This window comes from Prorops nasuta, unplaced genomic scaffold (genome assembly GCF_024137725.1).
Source record: "Prorops nasuta isolate Cenicafe-Biocafe unplaced genomic scaffold, Cenicafe_Pnas_1.2 PNAS00005, whole genome shotgun sequence".
Taxonomy (NCBI): domain Eukaryota; kingdom Metazoa; phylum Arthropoda; class Insecta; order Hymenoptera; family Bethylidae; genus Prorops; species Prorops nasuta.
Genome location: NW_027116802.1, coordinates 10,473,206 through 10,495,256, shown reverse-complemented (window position 1 = coordinate 10,495,256; position 22,051 = coordinate 10,473,206). Strand labels below are relative to the sequence as shown.

The window sequence follows — 22,051 nt, the reverse complement described above, 5'->3', positions numbered from 1 at the left end:
TCTAAATGTCTATTGAAATTACAGGAGGGTTATAATGATTTCGATGGAAAATATCTGTACAAACTTTTCTCCCAAATTCAAAAGTTTTAAGGTTTTCAATAATAAATTGCAATTTATTGAAAAATATCCATAAGAATCAATGTAAAACCCGGGCTTCCTCTGCTTTCATTTTTTACCGCTTGGAGCGCTTCAACTATGTCAGATTCCAATATTCCCAATAGCAATTTCAAATGTGTATCATCAATTTGTTCTATAATCTTTTTAATATTGAAGTCATGTGGCTTTGGACAATTTTTAATGATTCTAATGATCGAGAAGATGTCTTTTCTCATTTTTTAGGGGGCAGTCCCATAGTAGTATGTTCAATGGATTGAATAATATTGTTGTTGCATTCGCAGTAGGGGGAGTCAGTCATTCCTATTTTGTGGAGATACTTCTTGCATGAGTATTGGTTTAGTAGGATTTTATTTATTGTTGTTATTTCATGCCTAGATAGTTCTTTATTATCAAACCATGGCGTTTTATTCTTAGGTTTCTTAAAGATTTGGAAGAATTCAAGATCGGACTTATTTTTGGGTATGCTAATAGATTGATTGAAATTCTCAAGAAATTTATTTCTTTCGTTTTTGTATATGCTGTCTATGGAGGTAGTGTTTATGTTTAAATTAGATTGGATTTCTGTGTTTGAGGCGAGGTGATCGACTATTTCGTTATGTTTTATGCCTTTATGATTGGGAACACATATTATGTTTATTTTCACTCCTTTTTTAAACAGTTGATGTAATGTAATATTGATGTTAATAAGAAAAAAATTGTTCATATTTTTGTAGTTGGTAGATAGTATTTTTTGTATAGAGCTTAATGAGTCCGATATAATGATGTATGTTGGAGGTTCATTCATGTCTTTTTCATTTTTAACTTTATTGTAGATAAGGACCTTTAAGGTGTACCAAATGGCTGATAGTTCGGCAGAGAAGATATCATTGTAGGCATTCAACCTGAGTTTATAATATTTGCCGGAGGATACGTTGGAAATAGCTGAGCCGCAGTAATACTTTTGTATCGATTTAGATCCATCAGTGTAGAATATGTCTTTGACATTTTTGGTGAAAGTCCAAATTCAAAGAGAGCAAAGAGAGTTAGCGCCTGCAACTATCGGGCTTGGAGGTAATTGGAACTTGGAGGTATCAGCATCAGTGATCGGAGGGTTGGATCTGGTAGGAATCTACCTTTTCACAATTTCTTGACTCAAGTGATCAGTCAGCCTCCTCGGTCCTCCTCCGCCTGAGGCCTGAGCCTCCTCTGCGGGCTCCTCGGTCCTCCACGACATGACGACGACACGACCATGACGTCATTTTTACACAATGTGGCCAATCTAAATCTGCTGTTTTCAGATTTTGCTCTGTCGATTGGCAACATTGATTTTTCATGTTACAGTGACCCTCACTCACACACATGACACAAGCCCACCCCCAAGGAGTCAGCAGTACGACACTAGCGCTCCAGCATTAAAGCGGAGAGAATCAACACTAGTTTTTCTGGCGAATCGATATTCCGCTCAAATATTGACTTGACGATTGTGCGTGGTGTCGCAAGCGAATCGTGCGGCGGATGGCGATGCTCTTTTAAAAAGCAGCAACTACGCGAGTGTGAAAAAGCTTTGTGATATCGGCCAATAAGTAGAGGCTTTTTGAAACATGTTGGTGGTGGCTGTGCTCTTCGGGTTGATACTCGGTACCTCCCACGCGAACAGCCCAGAAGCGACACCGACCTCTTTCAACGACCATGGAGGTGATGATTTCCTTTTCCTTTCTCGTGCCCTACATTTACCTGCCTGGACTAACCACTCAACCGTGCATACATCTTACAAATACTTTAAGTCATTACAAATACTTCTCATTTTCCACGGATTTTTCTCCATTTAAACCATCTGCCAAATCGCATTCCAAGGTGCCCGTCCATTCTTTCCCATTCGGGAGCACCTGCCCGTCTCTACACTCTACAGTCTATACTCTCCTACACCTCCGAACTGTTATGGCGTATTCATTCTCTTGGGACACACTTTTGTTCGTTCTTGTGTCAAGTGGCGTTCGATATTTCTACTTTTCAACAATGGATCGAACGAAAATCACTTTTTCCAATTTTACTGATATGATGCTATATTCGAGTTTCTTATAAATTTCCTCCTCCTGCCAGTTGTATCTTGTCACGATAATTGCTTCGAGAGAGACTCTATTGACAAAAATACTCGGATGCAATTATTGGACAGCCAGCGCTTTCAACTTATTCATGATATTCCGTCTATACCCGAGGCACGCGTCATTCCAAAAAAAAAAATACGAATTTGAATGCTACTCTTACGTTTGTCATCAATGGTATTATTATCATTATTGTGTTGGATAAACGTTTACAATCCAAGTCTTTCTATTGCAATTTCCCATTCCTTTGGCGCTTTCAACCATTGAATGATTTTATTGCGTGCACATATTGATACGGAGTATATACACTCAGAAAAAAAATATTCCTCTTTGATTTATAGCTCCAATTTGTCAATTTGTATATTTGCCTCGAATATGGATAATTTGCGATGCAATTATATTTGATATAATAGTAACGATTATTACTTAACGTTTACAAACATTCAAATTATTTAATTCGATATCATTATCATTATGGAACGTTTAAATGTATACTAAATAAATGTTTTAAGGGAGACAGAAGAATTTGACTGTATATATGTATTGTTATTACAGTACCCCGGCTAGATCTAGATAGTCTCGAGAGTGGCTATCACGGTTTGGTGAAGGAAAATGAAACCGTTGTGGAAGTGACACCTCAGATAAGAGCTTACGGTGCTAAAATCTGCTCCTTCCGAATTGCGAATAAGCACCATGGCGAGGCGCCCTTCGAAATCATTCCAAAAGAAAAGGGAACTGCGGAGCTTCGTGCACTTCGTCTCTTGAACTGCGAGAAACGACGAAATTACAAATTTGATATTGCCGCTGTGAGCTGTACCGGTGCTCAATCTGAAAAGTAAGTAATCGATACTAATTCTGACGAGTGCGACACTACACCGAGTAAAATTCGATTAATACTCGATTTACCGAGCAAAATATAGAAGCAAGCAAATATCATATGCGGTACTCGTAGCTTTGAGCGATCGATTTTCACTTCATTCCCAGTTAGGAATTTATCGGTTTAATCTATAAATGCGGCAAAATGCCAATTCTTCACTTTCATGCAGGTTTCCGATACGTTAATGCAGTACGACTGAACAAATGAAATAATAAACGTCACTATTGACAGAAAACTAGTAAAGATTAATTATGGTGGCTTCTGTACGTTTATATATATATATAAAATTTGGAGTAACGAATAACTTTTATTTTCAGTGCTACAGTACATATTACCGTGGTTGACGTTAACGAATACGCGCCACAGTTCCTGCAGCCAGCTTACGTTAGCAGCGTGGACGAAGGTCGTCTGTACGAGGAGATTGTTCGTGTGGAAGCTTCGGATCGTGACTGTACACCGAAATTCGGCGATGTCTGCAAATACGAGATCTTGACGGCGGATCAACCGTTCGTGATCGATAACGAGGGTGCCATAAGGAATACAGAGCCATTGGATTACGAAAGATCTCACAATTACATCCTCAGCGTCGTTGCCTATGACTGTGGCATGAAACAGTCAGCTCCAGCTATGGTCACCATCAAGGTCAATCGTGTTTGCGGCCCAGGATGGCGAGGAATCCCTGAGAGAGTCGATTATGCGGCTGGGGTAGGGGCACAACCGCTGCTTCCTTCTGCCAGGCTAGACTTGTGCGATGCTCCTTGTATTCTGAAAAATGTTAAAACCACCCTGACATTGGCTACCAATCATATTGGAAAGGGATGCGACAGGGACACTTATGGAGTACGCAGCCAGCGCAAATTGTGCGGTGCTTCCAGGGACTCGGTTGACCTTCTCCCTACTCCAGGACCATCCACCACTTGGACCTCTAATCTGTCGCGAGACGAGGGTAGGGAAGCCGATGAGATCTTTGAGTTCGACGGAGCAGACTCTGCTGCCATAGTGCCCAATGACATTCTCGAACACTCCTTGGCTCAAAAGTTCACTATTGGAGTTTGGGTAAAACACCGTCCCAGGCCCAGGCAAGATCCCCACGTTAAGGAACATATCCTTTGTGCTGCCGATGATCACAGTAAGATCAATTTCTCATGCTATATCCTTTCGACATGGTCAATGATTATTGATAAAACTCTATTGTTACTTTTTCAGAAATGAACAGACACCATTATGCTTTCTTCATACGCAACTGCAGGCTGATTTTGTTGCTAAGACGAGATTTCTCCGAAGGAGATCCTAATATCTTCCGGCCAGCAGAGTGGAGATGGAAATTGGCTCAAGTTTGCGACGACAAATGGCATCACTATGCTGTTCAAGTAGATTTCCCGCATGTCACGTTGTACGTGGATGGCGAGGAGTGGCGAACGGACGAGAAGAATCCAGAGGTTATTGACGACTGGCCACTGCATCCGGCAAAGGGCATAAATACTACTTTGGTGGTTGGAGCTTGCTGGCAGGGATCGGACAACAAGACCAAGCATCATTTCCGTGGATATCTGGCTGGTCTGTCCGTTCTCGTTGGCAGAAACGAGAAACCAGACGTGCTCTCTTGCCTAAGACGATGCCAAGAAGGCATTCACGTGCCACCCATGGAGCTTCTTCAGCCTGGTACCCAATTGCTGACAAATTCCGATATGACCGAAGTGAGAATCGAGGGAGACAATCGTACCAACGTTGAAACTCTTCTTCGACGCGTTGGTTACTCGAATTCTAGAAGATTCCCTACTCCAGGACGTAGGAACTTTGCTTTGGAGACCAGCATTATTTGCGAGGGAAGCGAGAATTCACCGCTGACTATACCGACCGTTCAATCCTACGTTACTGTTCTTCCACCGCCTAAACCTGGTATTACCGTCAATGGTACAGGCTACGTTGCCAGGGAATACGTAGATTTCCGTTCTGGTGTTCGGGTATTCCCGGATGCGAGAGTAACGGCAGGCTCTGCTGCCAGATTGGATGCATGCGCGGTCAGCGTTTACCCCAGCTTGAACCCTGATCACGAGAGTCTGGGATTACCAGGAGACGCCCTGAGAAAGTATCATGCGATCACCGCGAGAGTGGATCGTGACGGTGTTGTACTGTCCGGTGCAGATTCCGCTTTCAATTATCAACAGCTGATTCGCTTGATCATGTACGCCAATCACAAGCCTGCCTATTACTTGGACCGTGTCTTCAAATTGACCTGCTCGGAGCTGAGCGGCCGTTTTGCCAGTAACGAGTACGTGCAGACCCTTGCAGTGATTCATCCTAAGGAGAAGACCACCACCGTATCTCCACCCTCGACGACCGGAGAGCCTCCGATTGCAAAGATTCTCGAGCCAGCACCGGGTCATGCCCAGCTATCACCGCACCACGCAGATGTGCCCGAGGGATATTCCACTTCCTCTATCCGTGATGGAGGCCGAATAATCGGTAGCGGTGGAACTCACGCGGTGACTATCGTAGCCGCTGCCTGCATCGGATTCTTGCTGTTGATGGCCGTGGTCGGAGCTGCCAGGGTTAGAGGAGCCGCCAAAAGGCGCAGGACCGCTGGGGATGAGTTGGCTGCCGAGACCGAAATGGCCTGGGATGATTCTGCACTGGCCATTACTGTGAACCCCCTGGAGAGGCTAACGGAGCACGATACACAGCATCAGAACCAGCGAGACGAGGACGGTGATGATTCGGGCAGTTCGGACTCCGAGGAAGACGGCTCTTACAGGGATGACGAGATCGACAGCTCCGACTGCGAGAACGATTGCGACTTGAACGGCAGACATCGCCGCCACAACTCACCCCACGATCTCGAGTGGGATCATCGCGACGTCTAAGAATCTCCTAAAGAAATCTTATTTGATTCTTAACTTTGCCATTTTCTTCGTACGGTATTAACAGGAGTACTGGCACTAGCTTGCTTTTCAAAGTATTCCATCACAATTGCGTTTATCTCTCCGCCTGCAACACTGCGAAAGGGGTTTACTTAAATAATTAAATGGGTAAATTATGGCTTATCATTATAGCAAAATGATAGACGCGGAACCTCGACGTTTTAGTAATCTCAATGAGCTGTCTCGAATTTGCTTTTATATCAGATGTCTATCATATATTCGTAGAGGTAGACCAAAACAGTGATAACTCCGTCCCCGTAGATAACGAGTAGTCGGAACTCCTTTTAATGACCGTTGAAATTATGCAAGAGTGCGGGACGCTTTATCGGATAGTTAGACTCTCTACCTATGACACGCAGCACTGGCATTGGTAGACGAAACATACATAAAAACGCGAAGGATACTTAAACTCTTTGGGAGGTTCCCAAATAAGGCAATTAATTTATCTCCCTGATCTATTTAATATATAACGTTCATTGAATTCATTTAGTTGTTTAAACTAAAATAGCGGATCAGGGGAGTTTCTTTGATGTTTGTTGAAAGTTCCCATCGAGCATGACTAATTTATCTGTCCGTTGTAAAAGGTCGGGGATTTTTGTTTTTTTTTCTCTTTTTTATAACGCTATCTCTGTAATCTTTTCTCATTTCGTCCGTTAATTTTACTAACACTAGAACTATCGTCTCGAGTTTCGTTGGACGGCCCAGTAAATTTGCACACGCTAGGGACACACTGAGCCGCAAAATCCATTTCCTTTTCCCTTTGGAATGAATTGTCAGTGTTATTTGATCTCAAAATTCATTATGCAATAATCGTGTCTTTCGTATTTGATAAAAATGCTGGGTAGTTTGTAAAATTTGAGCTCCAATCGCGTATGGGAGTAGAGGATTATTGGCATTGGGTCGTGATTTAACGAGGACCGTAATAGGGAGCGCAAAATCTGGGCCAACTGAGCCAATTTTCCAGTTATTTTTAAGTTTAATCGTTGGTATAACTTGCACAATGTTCCTTCCTAACTAATCGCAGCCCTTTAAGCATTTAGAGAGGACATTGCCGCGCATCTTATCGATAGTGTTCCATCAATAAATACGGTATATCATATCCGTATACATATATGTAGTTGTATACAAAGATTCGTATGCAAGTGCAATGCGTATACAATCTGTATAAAGTACACATGTGAGTCCATGATACTTGCATGAACATCTCCATTTCCTATTCTGTAGAACAAATGAAAAGAACAAGAGTCCGTTCATTGATAGCTCGAAGCCATCGTCGAATCATTCTAAACGCGCAGGAGCCTGGGAATATTCGTTTGTGATTTTGTTGAGATTGTGCAATCGCTCTCTTCTTAAATGGAAGATACTAATTTTTATGTGCCTTTAAGCGGTAGTACGTTCAATTCTACTCTATATTTTACTAGCAATACTCATTTATCAGCATTTCGTCCGTATTTGCTGTTTGATGAACCGCCCTACCGTTGTTGTATTTTAGAGGGACTGTTAATGATATAGGAACTAAGAACTACTCATAGGGATATCACACAGAATGCTTCAACCAAGAATAAAGCTTTGGATGCTTCTCTTCCGTAAAAAAAGTTCAATACTAAATTTTCCAAGAGAAATTTTTTTAATGAAGATCTAAATCCGAAGTTAACTTCTTCGTTAAAGTCCTATAATCACGTGCAATGATTCGCAGGGTATTGATTCTTGAATATTGATACTCCTGCGCCAGTTATTGCTGCAGAATAAGGAATGGACCCAGCGTGTGTACTAATATGTTTAGAATTATACCGACCGATCGGACACTTAGTACTGAAAATTTGTGTACGGATATCTATATATTCATAGGAAACTATATGAACAATTTATTTTTCCAATGAGCATATCATATCATTTTTATAAGAGGTTTGTCAGAGGTTTGGAAACTTTTCGTGAAAGCTCCTATGTAGCGATTCGCTAATCTAATTGTTACTTGCCATATTTGCAATTTTAATAGTATGTTTCAAGGGATATTTCTTCTTTTATATTCCGGTGAGCTTTTATTTTATTTTTATTTCGAATGTACAGTAGGGAGGAAATCTCTATGCATTTTTAACCAGCCTTTCGTTTCTTTTCTAACAAAAGGATTAGTTTCTTTTTTCTTTTCTTTTACTAAACAAACATTTTTTCCTATCAAGCATAGGAACGTACGGTTTTTTGCTTATATTTTTATTATGTACTGTCTCGACATGCTATGAAAGTTTCATTGCTACTTTTTATTAATCCCATGTTTGATATAAAATTATATATAAAAAGTTCATGGATAACTGCTACTAGAATCGTTATAACGTAATTTTTGACAAAATATGCTTATGTTCGATAAAATACTTGAGGAAATTTCGAGAAATTTTTCAAAATTAACAACAGCCATCTACAAACTTTAATTCCTTCTTAAATCACATTTTATTTTATCGGCAGACTCAATCCAATCTAACAGAATTTTATCAATGTATGCTTGAAAAAATGTTTCCTATTTAATCATAAAATTTCTTGAGTATTTCACGCAACGTAAGTGTAACTTTAAAAATGCACATTAAGTGATGCTTTTTGGTATTAAATATTCGAAACGTAATATTCACTGGATTATGAACAATCGGAAATCAATTTATCGATCAAAAATTATATTATAAGCTAATTATTAAAATATTCGGCCAGGTAAAGGATATGATGGACAAGGTACCCGAAAGGAAGGAAAAATGAACAATGACGTAAACTAAAAATATAGTTGGGGAAAATCAATACAATACAATAAATTATTGGTGAATGCGCACCTAATAAAGATGTACTTAATTATGAATTACGTGAAAAGTAAAAAGTATGCTGAACAAGAAACCAACTAGTTGATACTATTATTACAATATAAATATATACATATATAAATATATCTAAGCTGTTTGCAAATGATTTAACAGGAAAAAGAGAAAGAAGGTATGAATTTATATAATGTATTATTGTATTTTTTAGGCAACTAAAATCTACTTATATAAACAGCTATTATATTTGTTCACCTGATTATGTAACTGTTTATATACGTACATTGCACGAGCAAATTAGAATCTGTTCCGCGGTCAGATCACTTTAATTATCTGAGTTCATCTGGTTTTCCAGGTAAAGCAAAAGTTCAAGGTTGTAATTCGGTCAATTATTTTACATTAAAATGTTGGTAAAATGGATATTGGCCGCAGAGCAGATGACTGCTGGAACGCATTTAGAAAAAAATAAGATAATGCGCGAGTAAACTACAATAATTGAACGTTAAAAAAACATAAATGATAATCGTACGTGGACATCGTAATCAAGTAATAATCAACTATTGACTAGATAGGCCGTACATTGATCATTATTGCGGGCCGATTAAAAATTCCCTCCCATCGCAGATTGATTGTGTGTTAACTAATAAGATTAAGTAATAAAATATTATGGATAAGGAATTTAATTATACTATCTGTACGCTAAGCACGAGATAAGTTTGTGACGTGTCGTATGGCTATCATTTGCTCCCTTTTTGGTTAATTTAACATGATACAAGGATTTATTCGGCGCGACGCACAGAAAACATCAAATTTACTCGATAATCCACAAATAAATCGTTTATTAACAATTGAAATAAATAGTAATAGAACGATACTCACGCGCATATACACGCTGCACAGGCTAGAAAATTGAAATACTATATCTATAAACAACATATTATAAATAATATTAAGACGTCAACTGTATTTGTTTAATAAAGATGTACATTCGAATATTTTGGCTAGCTATTCTGCAGTTAGCAGGAAACATATACTCTATTGTAAATAGAGGTTTTCTCAAAAGTATCCTGCAAACTGTTTAATAGTTATTATGTTTTCATCCCAATTACTACTCATCCAAAATTAAAACAAATTTTTCATTAATGTGTATTATCATTTATTACATTTTACAGTATGTATTATTAATGGCAGTTTTAATACATTTCATACATTGAATTATATAATATACATTACTAATAATCGTTAAAAAATTCCTTTTTGACATCGTATTATTAGAATAAATAGATTCAACAAGCAAATGAAATATAATATATACTATAAATAGATATGTTAAAAAAAACGTCAAAATGATTAATAGTTTATACGATACTATAATTATACATTGTTGCGCCGGCGATTTATAAACAATTTTCATTTCTGATATTTATAAGGCACTTCTGTAGTTTTGGTCAGATCAGTGTTATAAAAATATTTTGTTTGATCGTTCTAATAGGCTATAATAAGTAGAAAAGTGAGATTCAATACGTGGTGCGTTGGGTTCATTTTGCAAAGGAATGATTATTTGGTCAACCAATTTGTACTTCAGCGTTTCATTTTGTCCAGAATAGGGACAACCATATCGAAGGTAGGTCGTTTTCCTGGGTCTTCGTTCATACAGATTCTGATAAGTTTTGCAAGATGAGGAGAGATACCTGGTGGGATACTGACACGTAAATCCTCCAAGGCAATCTGGGGAATATTTTATTTTCAAATAATATATATTTTTTAAATTTCTACGATATTTTTACATATTATAATGAATTACCTTCATGCCACATTCCATTGGTGAGAGATCCGCAAATGGTACTTCTCTCGTAGCAAGCTCCCACAGTAACACAGCAAAACTCCACATATCACTAGCTTCAAGATTTATATCGGCTGGGCGTTTGCTTAAAGCTTCTGGAGACATCCATGCTGGTTCATAAATTCGACCAACTTCTTGGAAAGAAAATTTAAAATCTGCCATATTTACCCGGGCTGTCAAATCTTCGTCAATCTATGACAACACATAAGTAATATGCATATATTTATTTATATAAATAATACATTTTTAATGAAAGTCAAATTACCATAACATGTTTACTGTTCAAATTAAATCTGCATCTGTTCTGCCTTTCCAATCCATGCAAGAATGCCATTGCTCTAGCTACATCAAGTGCCAATCTCAGAGCCCTTGCAGTGTCAACAACAACACCAGTTCCACCATGCAATAATCTATGGAGGCTTCCTCTTGCCATATACTGAGAAACTGTAGCCAATTGTGGTGGTTGATTTACACATCCCAAAACAGGAAGGATATTGGGATGAGAGAAAATTCGTAACTTTGGGAATTCCTCATTAAAATCTCTTGAAATACGAGCTGTACATTCGCGAATATTTAGAATCTTAGCAACAATGTCATTATTTTGCCAGCGTCCTCTCCAAGTATCCCCACTAGGTGTACTTGCTAAATGAGTATGTAGAGCCAAATCTGCCATATTAATTCCCTTATGTCTGGAAAGGGTTGCATCGCCTATTCGATTACACAACAAAACTGCTAATCAAAAAAGTTCTATCTTCAAATGTAATTTTGGAGTTTGGTATAAACTTACGACTTCTTGTTTTAAGTCCCAGCCAGCTTTGATCTTTGAATTGAATCTTTTTCAAGTCTTGTCCATATTCCACTGCTAGATCTAATATAAATTCAGGCAATTAAATTTTGTTGTTTTAGTTCTTTATACAATAAATTAATTTATTTACCATGAAGTCTTTTAGCCAGAATACCTCTAGCTTTATCCAATGGAGTGTCCCCATCTTTATTGGCAATTGAAACAAGAGCACCAGCAGAAACTAGCTCTTCAGCAACAGCTTGGTCACCCCAGAAACAAGCATAATGTAAGGCGGTGTTTCCATGTTCATTTGTTACATTCACATCTGCTCTGTTTCTTAATAGCTAAATATTAAGCCAAATGTTTAGCTCTTTTACAAGTCTGTATATATCTTTTCTATTTGTTTCTTTACTTACTAGTTGAACGATATCTTTATGACCATGAGCAGAAGCAAGATGAAGCGGAGTGTCATCACCTCTATTAGTAGCATTTATACGAGCTCCTCGTGCAACAAGTAATTCAGCTAATTTCAAATGACCTTCCTTACAACACCAATGCAATGGACTGAATCCATGATCATCTCTGCAAAACAAGGTTTGATATCTTATCTTAAGAGTAAATTTGGAAAGTATAAAAACCAATTTTGAACAATTTTTAAAATTGGAAGCAAATGTCTAAGGAAAGATGTAATTTTTTATAAAAAATAAACAAATTTTAAAAAATATAATTTTTACTCCAGCTCACCTGTACTTACCCTTGATTCATGTCATGTTCGGTATCATCCAGCCATACACGAACTTGCATTGCATTTCCTTCGCGACACCATTGAAAAATATCTTCCATTTTTTATGAAAAGTGAAGGAAAATTCAGAAAAATAAAGCAGCGAGGGAGTGGCAAATCGAACTTTACCAAGCTAGCCGTCATAAACTAAATATAACCATATTTTCGAAATACTGACACTGACGCACGATCTATTTTTATACCAGTGGTGTTATTTAAAACATTAATTAATTGATAAATTATAGATTTGTAATATTACGTATATAATTGACAGCTGCGTGATTCCAAAAAGTAGGATAGTCGTGTGTACGTGCAGTATACGTAAGTCAACAAGAGATCAGAGTGTCCATATATGTATGTATCATTCTGGAGATCATCGCTTGCTAAAGAGTGGGGTGGAAATAGGAAAACAGATGTTTTTGGGACGGTTTAAATTCACTTTAAACTGAGTTTAAATTCATTCACGGAAATCGGAGCAGCGAGCAAAGCTTATCATGAAGAAATAAAATAATATGAATTTCATAATTTCATTAGTTCATCATTGTTCTACATAACTTAAAAAGTGAAATAATTTAACATACAAAATTGATTTAAAAATAATAATGATTGCAAAAAAAAAACAAATTAGTCATTATAAATAATTTAATACTCTATTTGATAATTATTAAATTATTTGCACATACATTATCATCAGGATACTATTTCCATTAACGTACAGTTTTGCTAATAATTTTCATGAAATATAATAATATACATAAGAGAGAGTTATATATATTTGATGCACATTCCCTATTAATATTTACAATTCTCAAGAAGAATATATATTTAATCATACCACAATTTAAAAAATTTTTCTGCTTTTCAAAATTTTTACATTTTAAATAATAGAAATAAAATAAAGCCTTCTCTTATCAATAACTTTATAACGAGTTTAATCTCTATTTACTTTTAAATAAATATTAATTATAGTTTTTATTATTTTATAAATACATAATCTTCATTAATTTCTATTGATGGAATTAGTTAATTTTCAATACTGTGTATGAGACTATATCACTGTTATCTTAAATTGTCGATTAATCCTTGGCAAATATGCGCTATGAATGTTTTGATGTAAATATAAAAATTTAGTATTTATTATTATTTCTAGATTAAACATAAAAATCAATATTTTAACAAAAAATGTATAAATTAAAACTCTTTAGTTTACCATTATAATTTGCATCTTAATTTATACCATTGTGTAGTCATTGCATGAATATCAGCAAACAATTATTGCTGCTTGATCTGCACTATTCGGTGAAAATAATTTTATGTTCTCTGCACTCCAGTGTAGCAATGCACTTTGGCAAACTATACTCCATACATAAGGTATAAAGAATTCTTCAGGTCGCTCCTCTTCTACATATTTAAACTTCAATTCAGGAAATTTCTAAAAAAAAAGTACATTAATGTTTCACTGCTCAACATTTTTATTGGTTTAATGCAATTATTACCCTTAGTCTGTCGCAAGGCCATTCAGAAGCTCCTTGTTCTATTGTTGCTAATACTTGACTAACACCTAATTGCGACTGGTCTTTTTGCTCCAATTTATAAGAAAAGAAATTAATAACAGAATCAATATTCTGAATAATATCTTGAAATTCTGGATGTGTTCTAAATGAATGAAAAACATCTTTTTTATATAATAAGGTGTATACTAAATTAGGATTATGGGAAAGGCGATGTGTCAAACAACTGTTAATAATTTCAAGAACCATTCGTAGTACTTCTTCTAGTATGTTTAAATCTTGTATCTGAAATTTGAAGTAAATAATAATTTTATATTTAATAATGTATCCTCTATACGACTTTCAATTACCAAATCCGTATTAACAAGATTTCCATTAACGTTAATAGTTGTAGCATCGCAAGACGCTGATGACTGAGTACGAATCATAGCCTCTAGTCTGGTATGCTTTTTTGCAAGAGTTTCAAATAGGCTTAACAATCTTTGACTAACATATGGGTGTAAAGAAGTGAATTGTGCAGACATATTTGCCAAGGCTGCTAGACAATTTGTATGTAAATATTTATCCTAAAAAGGAAAACAGAAATATATGGATAAAAAAAAAGTATGGTATTAAATTATTATTACTCACCCTCATTTTAAACATATTGTATTGAATTGTACGAATAACAACTAAAATTAAAAGTCCACCTAGTGATATTTCACTGATTGATCTTTCAGTATACCAAGTCATGCCTTTTAACATCTGAAAGAAAATCAAAATACGTCAAAATATACTATATATTTTATAAACTGTATACTTACTATTTCATGAATCCTTTTGTTAAAAGATTCGTCTTCACTCAGAATTAAAATAATGATAAGTGACATATAAATGTGATGAGAAGTATTGTTTGGAGCATGGTAAAGTATTTGCAATATTGGTATAACCTGTACAAAAATAATAATGAAAAGTTATTTAGAATTGTTAATTTTTTAAAGAATGATATTCATTCTAAAAGATATAAAAAGTCATATTTACCAAAGATTGAATATCCTGTCTTTTCATAATATATTGTTTTACATTTGGATTTCTATGCAATAACATGTACAATAATAATGTAACTTCATCTGTGTTTGGTATTTTACATATTGTTTTATACAGCTCATTTAAATTAAATCTAAATAAAAAAATTCCTGACTGAATTGGAGGCTGTCCATCTAAAAGCAAATGAATTAGCAAATAATTTAATATTTGATCATTTTAATTTACCTTGAATATTAGCAAATGTAAAAAGAGCTTGTCTGTATGGGTTTTGAGTTGCAGTACAATGATTTGTAAGAACTAATAGGAGCAATAATGATTGACTAGCTAGTGGTGTTTCAATGTTACGTTTTTTCTCCTCCTCTTCAATAGATCCATTTTGGGTTATCTGTACATTTTTCAGACCACTACCCATACCCATTGTAATAACATTCCATAATCCAGCTATAACAATAAATGTGTCTTTAGAAATTAGAAAGAATCTTATAAATACTATTGTTGTTGGTTTATTCAATTTACCTGCAATGCTGAAAACAATGCTTCCACCTTGATGATGCGTAAGTAAACCTGGAGGGGCAAGTTTTTGCTGTACAAAGTTATGTAGCAGTGTGCAGACAATTGCTGATGCATGGTCACTGCATTGAGAACTCATTACTATCCTATATACTGCACTGTACTCAGCTGCTGTTTGCGAGAATAGTTGTACAGATAGTAAAACCAATAAACAATTAATTGCCTCTAAGTGTACTACATATGTAAAATCACTAGAAAATAATTTATTGTAATGTTATAATTGTAATTCAATTGATACAGAAATAAAACATATTGAAAAAGAGATTATAATATTTACTATAAATGGGTATCTTTAATAATTTCTATCAGAGCTTCAACAAAATCTTCCATTCTGTATGTTGGTATATTTATTTGTGTCGACATAGATGGCTGTGGTGCTTCAATGTGTTTAACCATTTCTTCCTCCCCTACTGTTTCTATCAAGTATTTTAAAATACATCTTACAGCGAATAATGCATTGTATGTTTGCCATGCTGATATTATACTAGAATGAACAATGAATATTTTTATAAAACTTTTCTTAAAAAGTCAAATAAAAGAATGTACTTTTATAAACTTACTGTTGATTTTGAACGGCTGACAGTAACTCGTTTATACATGTTAGAGTTACTTGAACCAAACTACCTAAATTACCAGTTGAAAAATTATTGTTAAGAAGTTGCTGACAAGATGTATCAATCCGAGAATCAAGCTCTATTTGATCATTTCTTGTTATTGGTGGTCGCATATGATAGGTCAAGAAAGAGCTCCAAAATGCATCATTAGGTGAAATTGATTCTTTACCACAAAATCTCTCCAAATGAACATTTTTTGAAAAATCCTCATATCGACTTGTTGTTGTACCCATTTCCTTTAAATCAACTTCTAAAAAATACTCTGATTATTTATTGCATGGCATGGAAAAAGTATTTTTACTGTTGTTAAACAAACTTATTTACTGAAAGTTTGAAGTATACTTGTTATTGAGGTAAATTAAATGATCACAGAATATATACTTTAGAATATGTAAATATTTAATTAGCTTATTTAGCACTTTTGACGTGTACTTTTGTTTAGAAAGTTTGACCAATGCGATCATTAAAAATTAATTATAATGTGTGAAAAGGCTCAAATAACCTCTCCATACGTCAACAGCTGACTTTGAATGGATGAAAATGTACAGTGACAATTATATCTATACAAAGCATTATTTCATTTTTTCTCTATTCACTGATATTTGTTAAAAATACATAATATATCACTAAAATTAACTGCACTTACAAAACTATACCGAGCAGGGAGCTACTTTGAATGTTATGCTACTACATGAAAGAAATGAATGCGGAATTGTTACGTGTATGTATAGTGAACGTATATGTATGGCGTACGTAGTACACCTACGTATCTACGTACTATAATTGTATATATAGTATATATGTGTATGTGAAGAGTGAGCGATAGTGTAGGCCAGTGCAACCTGCACTATTAGCAGCGTGTGCATTATTTCTAGAGAAAAATTTGGTTGCTACTGCCGGATATGACGTTATAACTGTATAGTTACTTTTCAATTCTGTTAATTTAAATTGATCTACTTTATTATTTTATGAAATATTTAAACTCATTTTTCATTCCGATCGCACACGCTATATTTATAAGTACTGCACATTTGATTTTATGGGGTAACGTAATAAATTCATTGATGTATTACAATAATACACTATAATATATATATATATATATGTATATACATATATATAGATTACTGAAAAATACATGACAATCGTGGTTATATATATATGCTGTTTTTAAAACACATTTTTTATTTTGAATAAAAGCAAAAAATGGAATGTGACAATTACGATACTGAGGCAAAAAATCTTAGCGAAAGTGAAATTTTCGCGTCATGCGGTGAAATGGTAAAAAGAAATGTTTTAATGATGAAGGAACGTATTTTTCTTTTAAGAGAATATGTTGGAAATGAAGAAGGAAAACTTCGAAAGGAAATTAGGTTTGATTATGATGGGCTGAAAAATATGATTAGCTCTTTATTGGTACGTTTTTCAAAAATTTCCAAATATACATATATATATATATATAATATAGATTAGTGTTGGATGAAGGTGAAAAGACTTGCCTAGAAGCAACTCGAGCCTTTTACTGTCACGCTTTACAAGAGTTGATAGAAATTGAGGAGATTTTTGAAGAACATTTCATACAAATGAAATTGGATCAACTGGAAGAATTGAGAAATCGATTATTGCCTGCAACTAATCTTTCGTGGGAAATAATTCCTGACATCTTTGACAAAGCTACGGTAGAAAAATGTCAGATTATCGATTTTTGCGATTGTCCAGGGATGGAGAAAACCTCGCAAAGAGAGTCGACACCGTCCACTGTAGCACTTACCAAATTTGACGAAACGGATCAAAAATTTTTTCAAGAATTATTTGCGTTAAGAGCAAATTTATTCAAACTGCCGAAATCTGAGAAAGAACCGTAGGCGCGATAATTTTTCAATCGATTTTCCAGTATATATTGACCGTAGAGACTTTATAAAAATCAAATTATATTTATAGATTGGATGTAGAAAATATTATTGAATGTCCATCAGATAGCAAAGCTGTAAGATTTCGAATGAACAAGGACTTTATACAGATTGTAGAAAAAACTGATTCCTTTGTAATTCCAAATGTGAAGGAAGAACTGAAAAAAATTGTTAGTCTAAAATTCGTTGATTTCGAATTTCGAAATAATAAAATTTGGACAAGATTACTGGACTCCCATGGAAATCAATTAAGATCCAAATGGATATTTATTGTTCAGCCACAAATAGAAAAAATTTTAAAAATACGAATTATTCCAATATTAAATTTAAATCCACACGAAGTTTTCAAACTTTTATTAAATATAGAGGAAAATGGGTTGAATTTTGTCTTGACCAAGGATCGTTTGGTTTCCCTTTTGTCTAACTTTGAGAACGAGAGTGGTTATTTGACAAGTTGGTCACTTCAATTTAAAACCGTGGAGGGAAAGAAAGTAGCTGCTACTATAATTCAAGCTCTTTGGCGTGGTTATAGGGTAAATAATGAAAATAGCTTAATTAATTTTATTTAACGATATATATATTATCTTTTAATTATTGGCAGATTCGAAAATTACTACTAAATGGTCAAATGGTTTACATAGCAGCCAGTGTGATTTGGTCCAACTGGATCTTCCTAAAGAAGAGGCGAGAGATGCACGCCAATTATTACAAGAGAATGTTTCATTCTTTAAATAGGATCTGCGAGCTAACGGAAAGTTTGGCCCAAGATTTTGACAATTTTATTAAAAGGCCTCACGTAATTTTACTCGTATCATCTTATGGATGTCCACTCGATATTCGCCGAACATTCCATCCCAAAGCGTTGTCAGTATTCCAAAATATCATGGGTTTACGAATGTCACTGGGCAGGAATAGAATGTCCAAAATTATTTATATTCTCCCAGTGACACCAACCCAGGATTTATTACAGATGTACAGAGACGTAATGAACTCTGTCGTTCCGAAATATTCAAAAATTAAAAGAATATCTTTTATCGCTCCATCTCAAATCAGAACATTTTCTAGACGACCTGCAAATTTGTCTAGGACTCTCCACTGTTCAGAAGACACTTTAAACGTCATTAAAAAAAGGATCGCAGGTAAATCCGCGTTTAAGCATATTAAAACATTTTAATGTATAATGAATGGAAGGGATCGATTGTTTTAGGGAAGCCGACCTACCTGTTACCATGGATTCTAGACGAATGCGATGTAAAAATTGCCGGCGACCTCAATATTCCACTTCTATCCCCCAACATAGAACTACAGAAGAAACTTTTAAATGCCTCGCTTACTTTCGAGTTAATAGAAGAATTACATTTACCACATCCACCTCATTCCATTGATATTAAAGACTATACGAGACTTTGCTCGGAACTTGCCGAGCTAATTATTCTCTATCCAGAGGTTTGCATCTGGCTCATCAAATTGAACGCAGGAGAGTCCAGTAGACACTGTGCCAACTTTGTAATCAGTCATATCAGTGTACCGTTTATGCCGGCCCTCAGAAGAGAAAGAGAAAAGTTAGGTAAAGCTTGGGACAGTAATGCTGAAATTCGTGAAAATTACTTGCAGATCCTCCAGAATCATTTACCTCAAGTCGTTTCCTCCCTTATTCGATTGCCAAGAGCCTACGGCAATTGGAAACAATTTTACTCACATTTAGAACAATTTGGCTGTCTGCTGCAAGCTTCTCCTAAGGTGGACAAATCTGAAATTATTGTGGTTACCCTTTTCGTCCCTGGGAAGAATTCTGAAAAGAGACCCAAATGGACTGGAACTGCCAAAAAATTAGATTTTGGTTGTTGATAATCTCAATTTGTTGGATTTATTCAATTTCAACCTATTCCTAGGACCGAAGAGTGACTTTGATATTACTTTATTTTTTCAGAGTGTAATTTTCCAACCGTTGTGTACATAATACCGCAGACTTTCTTGGATAATTCGATTTTAAAGCCAATTGTTAACAAATTTGCCCAAGCTCTACAAAATCAGGGATATTTTGGATACTTGGCTGTCGAGTGTTGTTGCAACTCTCTGCATCATATACGAAAGAGGAAGGTGCAAATCATTGATGTTTATCCTTACTACGGCGATTGCCAGCACTATGTAGATTGGCTGAAGTTTGCGATTGATGGCACATATAGGTTCGGATTTATTGCATTGCAGCGTAGCTTTAAATATATATACTCCATTAAAATTAGTGCAATTAAATTACAAAATTTTAGCCAAACCAACAATTTATTTACTACGGATGTTAAAGTTTTGACTCCTTTTGTTTCAACGACTTTACCCAAATGGGATGAAACTACTAAAAGATACGCAGTAGCAATTTCCCAATTATATCATAAAAATATGCACAGATATAAGTGGACCGAACTGAAGATTTTATTGGAAAAAGAGAAGGTTAATGAATTTTATATAAAAATATCTTCAATGCTTGATTTTATCTATATTTCTTTCTAGATATCTTATGAGAAAAACTGTAAAGAAGGCTCGCACTTTTTAATGCACGATGGAGTATTAGAAACCGAAGGCTCGCTAATAACAATAAGTCCCAACATTCCTGTCGCATTATCAAAAATTTACGGAGACTTAAAACAATTAAATCGATTGTTTACCGAATCGAATTACGAACCAGAAAGTAACTTGCGACTTTTAGCCAATTACTTTCGAAAATTATCAATGAAATATCATGAAAATTTGTATTGTGAAAAAAAAGTAATCTGATATATGGCTAAATTCATAAATATCAGGATCGAAATTTGTGGTTATGGTTTACAAGAGCGTTTGTAGAAGAACTTCTTATTAAATTATGTAACTTAAATCATGAAATGATGTTGATAATTACTCGCGCAAAATTTTTCTTTACGTTTCATCGATGGCTTCAACGTCGTCGCAGCAAGATCACAAAATGCCAATTTTTGCGACATTTTTCATTGGAGGCATGGCAGGGTTAGAGTGCACAATCGATCAAGTTAATTATCAAAATCAAGTGATCGTGTAAAGTGGCCGTAACTTGTGTGTGTGTGTTTTTTTAGAACTTTTGGTCAATTATTAACCCATCCAATGGACGTCGTGAAGTTGCGTATGCAAACCTCGACTCTGTCTATGTCTCACGTGGTTAAAGATGCTTTAAGGACCAAAGGACTTCGAGATTTATATGTTGGATTGTCTGCTTCTCTACTCCGTCAAATAACTTATACAACAACTAGGCTGGGGGTCTATCAAAGTTTATTGGATTTTATTGAAAGGTACCGTTGCGTCCAGTTTTACAACAATTCTGTACAATTAGTTTAATAATTTTATCGATGTTATTCTATTCGTGCCAGTGAACACTTGGATAGACCAAACTATGTAGCTTTCATTGGTATTGGAATGTTATCCGGTATTATTGGATCTTTCATAGGTACTCCTGCCGATTTAGCGATGGTAAAGATGATCACCGATAGTAAATTACCACCAGGTTCTCTTCATCAGTTTCTCTCACGAAAGAAGAAAGTTCGTTTTGATAATTATAACTCACTGTTAATATATATCTGTTGATCTTAGCGCAACAGAGAAACTACCGAAATGCGATAGTAGCTTTGTTGGATATTAGAAGGTCAGAAGGAATCGTGGCATTATGGAGAGGGGCCATGCCAACAATGGGAAGAGCAGCCATTGTCAATGGTATCCAGCTTAGTACCTACAGTAGTACTAAAATTTTACTTAAAGATACAGGTAAGAATAGCAGGATTTATTAAAAATTTCCGAAAAATAATTCCTTCTTTCTGATTATTATAAATAATTCAGGTTATTTTCAAGAAGACGTATTCCTACAGTTTATCTCCTCCATGTTTTCCGGTTTTGTGATGAGTACAATTTCACTGCCTGTGGATGCAGCAAAAACTAGGTGAATAAAATTACGAATTTATAAGATCTACTTACGTGAATTAAATTTATACTTTATCTTGCCCTTGCAGAATAATGCACTGGTCAGAGCCGTACAAACCCCCAGGACTATTTGGAATGATTTTAAAGATAATTAAAAGTGAAAAAATGATTGCTTTGTGGCGTGGATTTTTACCGTACTACTCACGAGCCGGTCCCAACACTATCCTCACAATGATATCCGTCGAACAGTTGCAACAATTTTACTTAAAATATTTTGGCTAATTTGAAACATTTATCTCTCAATAAAAC

At 35.2% G+C, this 22,051-nt stretch overlaps 5 protein-coding genes across 7 annotated transcripts; 3 read left to right on the top strand and 2 right to left on the bottom strand.

Moving 5' to 3' along the window:
• The first annotated feature begins 1,483 nt into the window (after nucleotides 1-1,483).
• Cals (calsyntenin-1) lies at nucleotides 1,484-9,781 on the top strand. Its single transcript, XM_066727224.1, has 4 exons — nucleotides 1,484-1,791; nucleotides 2,754-3,033; nucleotides 3,393-4,204; nucleotides 4,282-9,781. Exons 1-4 carry the CDS (start codon nucleotides 1,698-1,700, stop codon nucleotides 5,937-5,939), a joined length of 2,844 nt encoding a protein of 947 aa, XP_066583321.1. The 5' UTR covers nucleotides 1,484-1,697; the 3' UTR covers nucleotides 5,940-9,781.
• A 148-nt stretch (nucleotides 9,782-9,929) lies between these two features.
• Ilk (integrin linked kinase) lies at nucleotides 9,930-12,539 on the bottom strand. The gene is made up of 7 exons (XM_066726933.1): nucleotides 12,170-12,539; nucleotides 11,832-11,997; nucleotides 11,567-11,759; nucleotides 11,419-11,499; nucleotides 10,897-11,339; nucleotides 10,593-10,823; nucleotides 9,930-10,516 (listed from the first exon to the last, which is right to left on the bottom strand). Exons 1-7 carry the CDS (start codon nucleotides 12,256-12,258, stop codon nucleotides 10,370-10,372), a joined length of 1,350 nt encoding a protein of 449 aa, XP_066583030.1. The 5' UTR covers nucleotides 12,259-12,539; the 3' UTR covers nucleotides 9,930-10,369.
• Nucleotides 12,540-12,949: 410 nt separating this feature from the next.
• Nucleotides 12,950-16,643, bottom strand: LOC136773364 (dymeclin). Of its 3 annotated transcripts, none has more exons than XM_066726997.1 (11): nucleotides 16,242-16,643; nucleotides 15,864-16,164; nucleotides 15,581-15,787; nucleotides 15,250-15,494; nucleotides 14,959-15,174; nucleotides 14,728-14,906; nucleotides 14,511-14,636; nucleotides 14,338-14,451; nucleotides 14,058-14,273; nucleotides 13,693-13,992; nucleotides 12,950-13,628 (listed from the first exon to the last, which is right to left on the bottom strand). In XM_066726997.1, the coding sequence occupies exons 2-11, from the start codon at nucleotides 16,148-16,150 to the stop codon at nucleotides 13,458-13,460; spliced, it is 2,061 nt and encodes a 686-aa protein (XP_066583094.1). In that variant the 5' UTR covers nucleotides 16,151-16,164; nucleotides 16,242-16,643; the 3' UTR covers nucleotides 12,950-13,457. The 3 variants fall into 3 exon arrangements, with proteins under 3 accessions (XP_066583094.1, XP_066583095.1, XP_066583093.1); XM_066726998.1 differs by having other exon boundaries at nucleotides 15,864-16,167; nucleotides 16,564-16,635; XM_066726996.1 differs by having other exon boundaries at nucleotides 12,951-13,628; nucleotides 15,864-16,167.
• Nucleotides 16,609-20,596, top strand: LOC136773848 (IQ motif-containing protein H-like). The gene is made up of 9 exons (XM_066727761.1): nucleotides 16,609-16,638; nucleotides 17,118-17,290; nucleotides 17,386-17,778; nucleotides 17,859-18,360; nucleotides 18,429-18,966; nucleotides 19,035-19,667; nucleotides 19,758-20,013; nucleotides 20,095-20,272; nucleotides 20,333-20,596. The coding sequence occupies exons 1-9, from the start codon at nucleotides 16,609-16,611 to the stop codon at nucleotides 20,594-20,596; spliced, it is 2,967 nt and encodes a 988-aa protein (XP_066583858.1).
• Nucleotides 20,597-20,935: 339 nt separating this feature from the next.
• Nucleotides 20,936-22,024, top strand: LOC136773847 (mitochondrial 2-oxoglutarate/malate carrier protein-like). The gene is made up of 5 exons (XM_066727760.1): nucleotides 20,936-21,120; nucleotides 21,199-21,332; nucleotides 21,419-21,589; nucleotides 21,662-21,761; nucleotides 21,832-22,024. The coding sequence occupies exons 1-5, from the start codon at nucleotides 20,936-20,938 to the stop codon at nucleotides 22,022-22,024; spliced, it is 783 nt and encodes a 260-aa protein (XP_066583857.1).
• The last annotated feature ends 27 nt before the right edge of the window (nucleotides 22,025-22,051 follow it).

Bases quoted from the DNA above. Each gene is read 5' to 3' on its own strand.
- Cals (XM_066727224.1), top strand. From the start codon at position 1,698: ATGTTGGTGGTGGCTGTGCTCTTCGGGTTGATACTCGGTACCTCCCAC. The intron at 3,034-3,392 runs GTAAGTAATCGA...TTTTATTTTCAG, and splicing joins ACCGGTGCTCAATCTGAAAA to TGCTACAGTACATATTACCG. The intron at 4,205-4,281 runs GTAAGATCAATT...TTACTTTTTCAG, and splicing joins TTGTGCTGCCGATGATCACA to AAATGAACAGACACCATTAT.
- Ilk (XM_066726933.1), bottom strand. From the start codon at position 12,258: ATGGAAGATATTTTTCAATGGTGTCGCGAAGGAAATGCAATGCAAGTT. The intron at 11,760-11,831 runs GTAAGTAAAGAA...CTTAATATTTAG, and splicing joins ATAAAGATATCGTTCAACTA to CTATTAAGAAACAGAGCAGA. The intron at 11,340-11,418 runs GTAAGTTTATAC...GTAATCGAATAG, and splicing joins GGGACTTAAAACAAGAAGTC to GCGATGCAACCCTTTCCAGA.
- LOC136773364 (XM_066726997.1), bottom strand. From the start codon at position 16,150: ATGGGTACAACAACAAGTCGATATGAGGATTTTTCAAAAAATGTTCAT. The intron at 15,495-15,580 runs GTAAATATTATA...ATTATTTTCTAG, and splicing joins ATTAAAGATACCCATTTATA to TGATTTTACATATGTAGTAC. The intron at 13,629-13,692 runs GTAATAATTGCA...CTTTTTTTTTAG, and splicing joins GGCCTTGCGACAGACTAAGG to AAATTTCCTGAATTGAAGTT.
- LOC136773848 (XM_066727761.1), top strand. From the start codon at position 16,609: ATGAAAGAAATGAATGCGGAATTGTTACGT. The intron at 17,291-17,385 runs GTTTGATTATGA...TATATAATATAG, and splicing joins AAACTTCGAAAGGAAATTAG to ATTAGTGTTGGATGAAGGTG. The intron at 19,668-19,757 runs GTTGTTGATAAT...TTATTTTTTCAG, and splicing joins TGCCAAAAAATTAGATTTTG to AGTGTAATTTTCCAACCGTT.
- LOC136773847 (XM_066727760.1), top strand. From the start codon at position 20,936: ATGGACGTCGTGAAGTTGCGTATGCAAACCTCGACTCTGTCTATGTCT. The intron at 21,590-21,661 runs GTAAGAATAGCA...TAAATAATTCAG, and splicing joins AATTTTACTTAAAGATACAG to GTTATTTTCAAGAAGACGTA. The intron at 21,762-21,831 runs GTGAATAAAATT...TTGCCCTTGCAG, and splicing joins GTGGATGCAGCAAAAACTAG to AATAATGCACTGGTCAGAGC.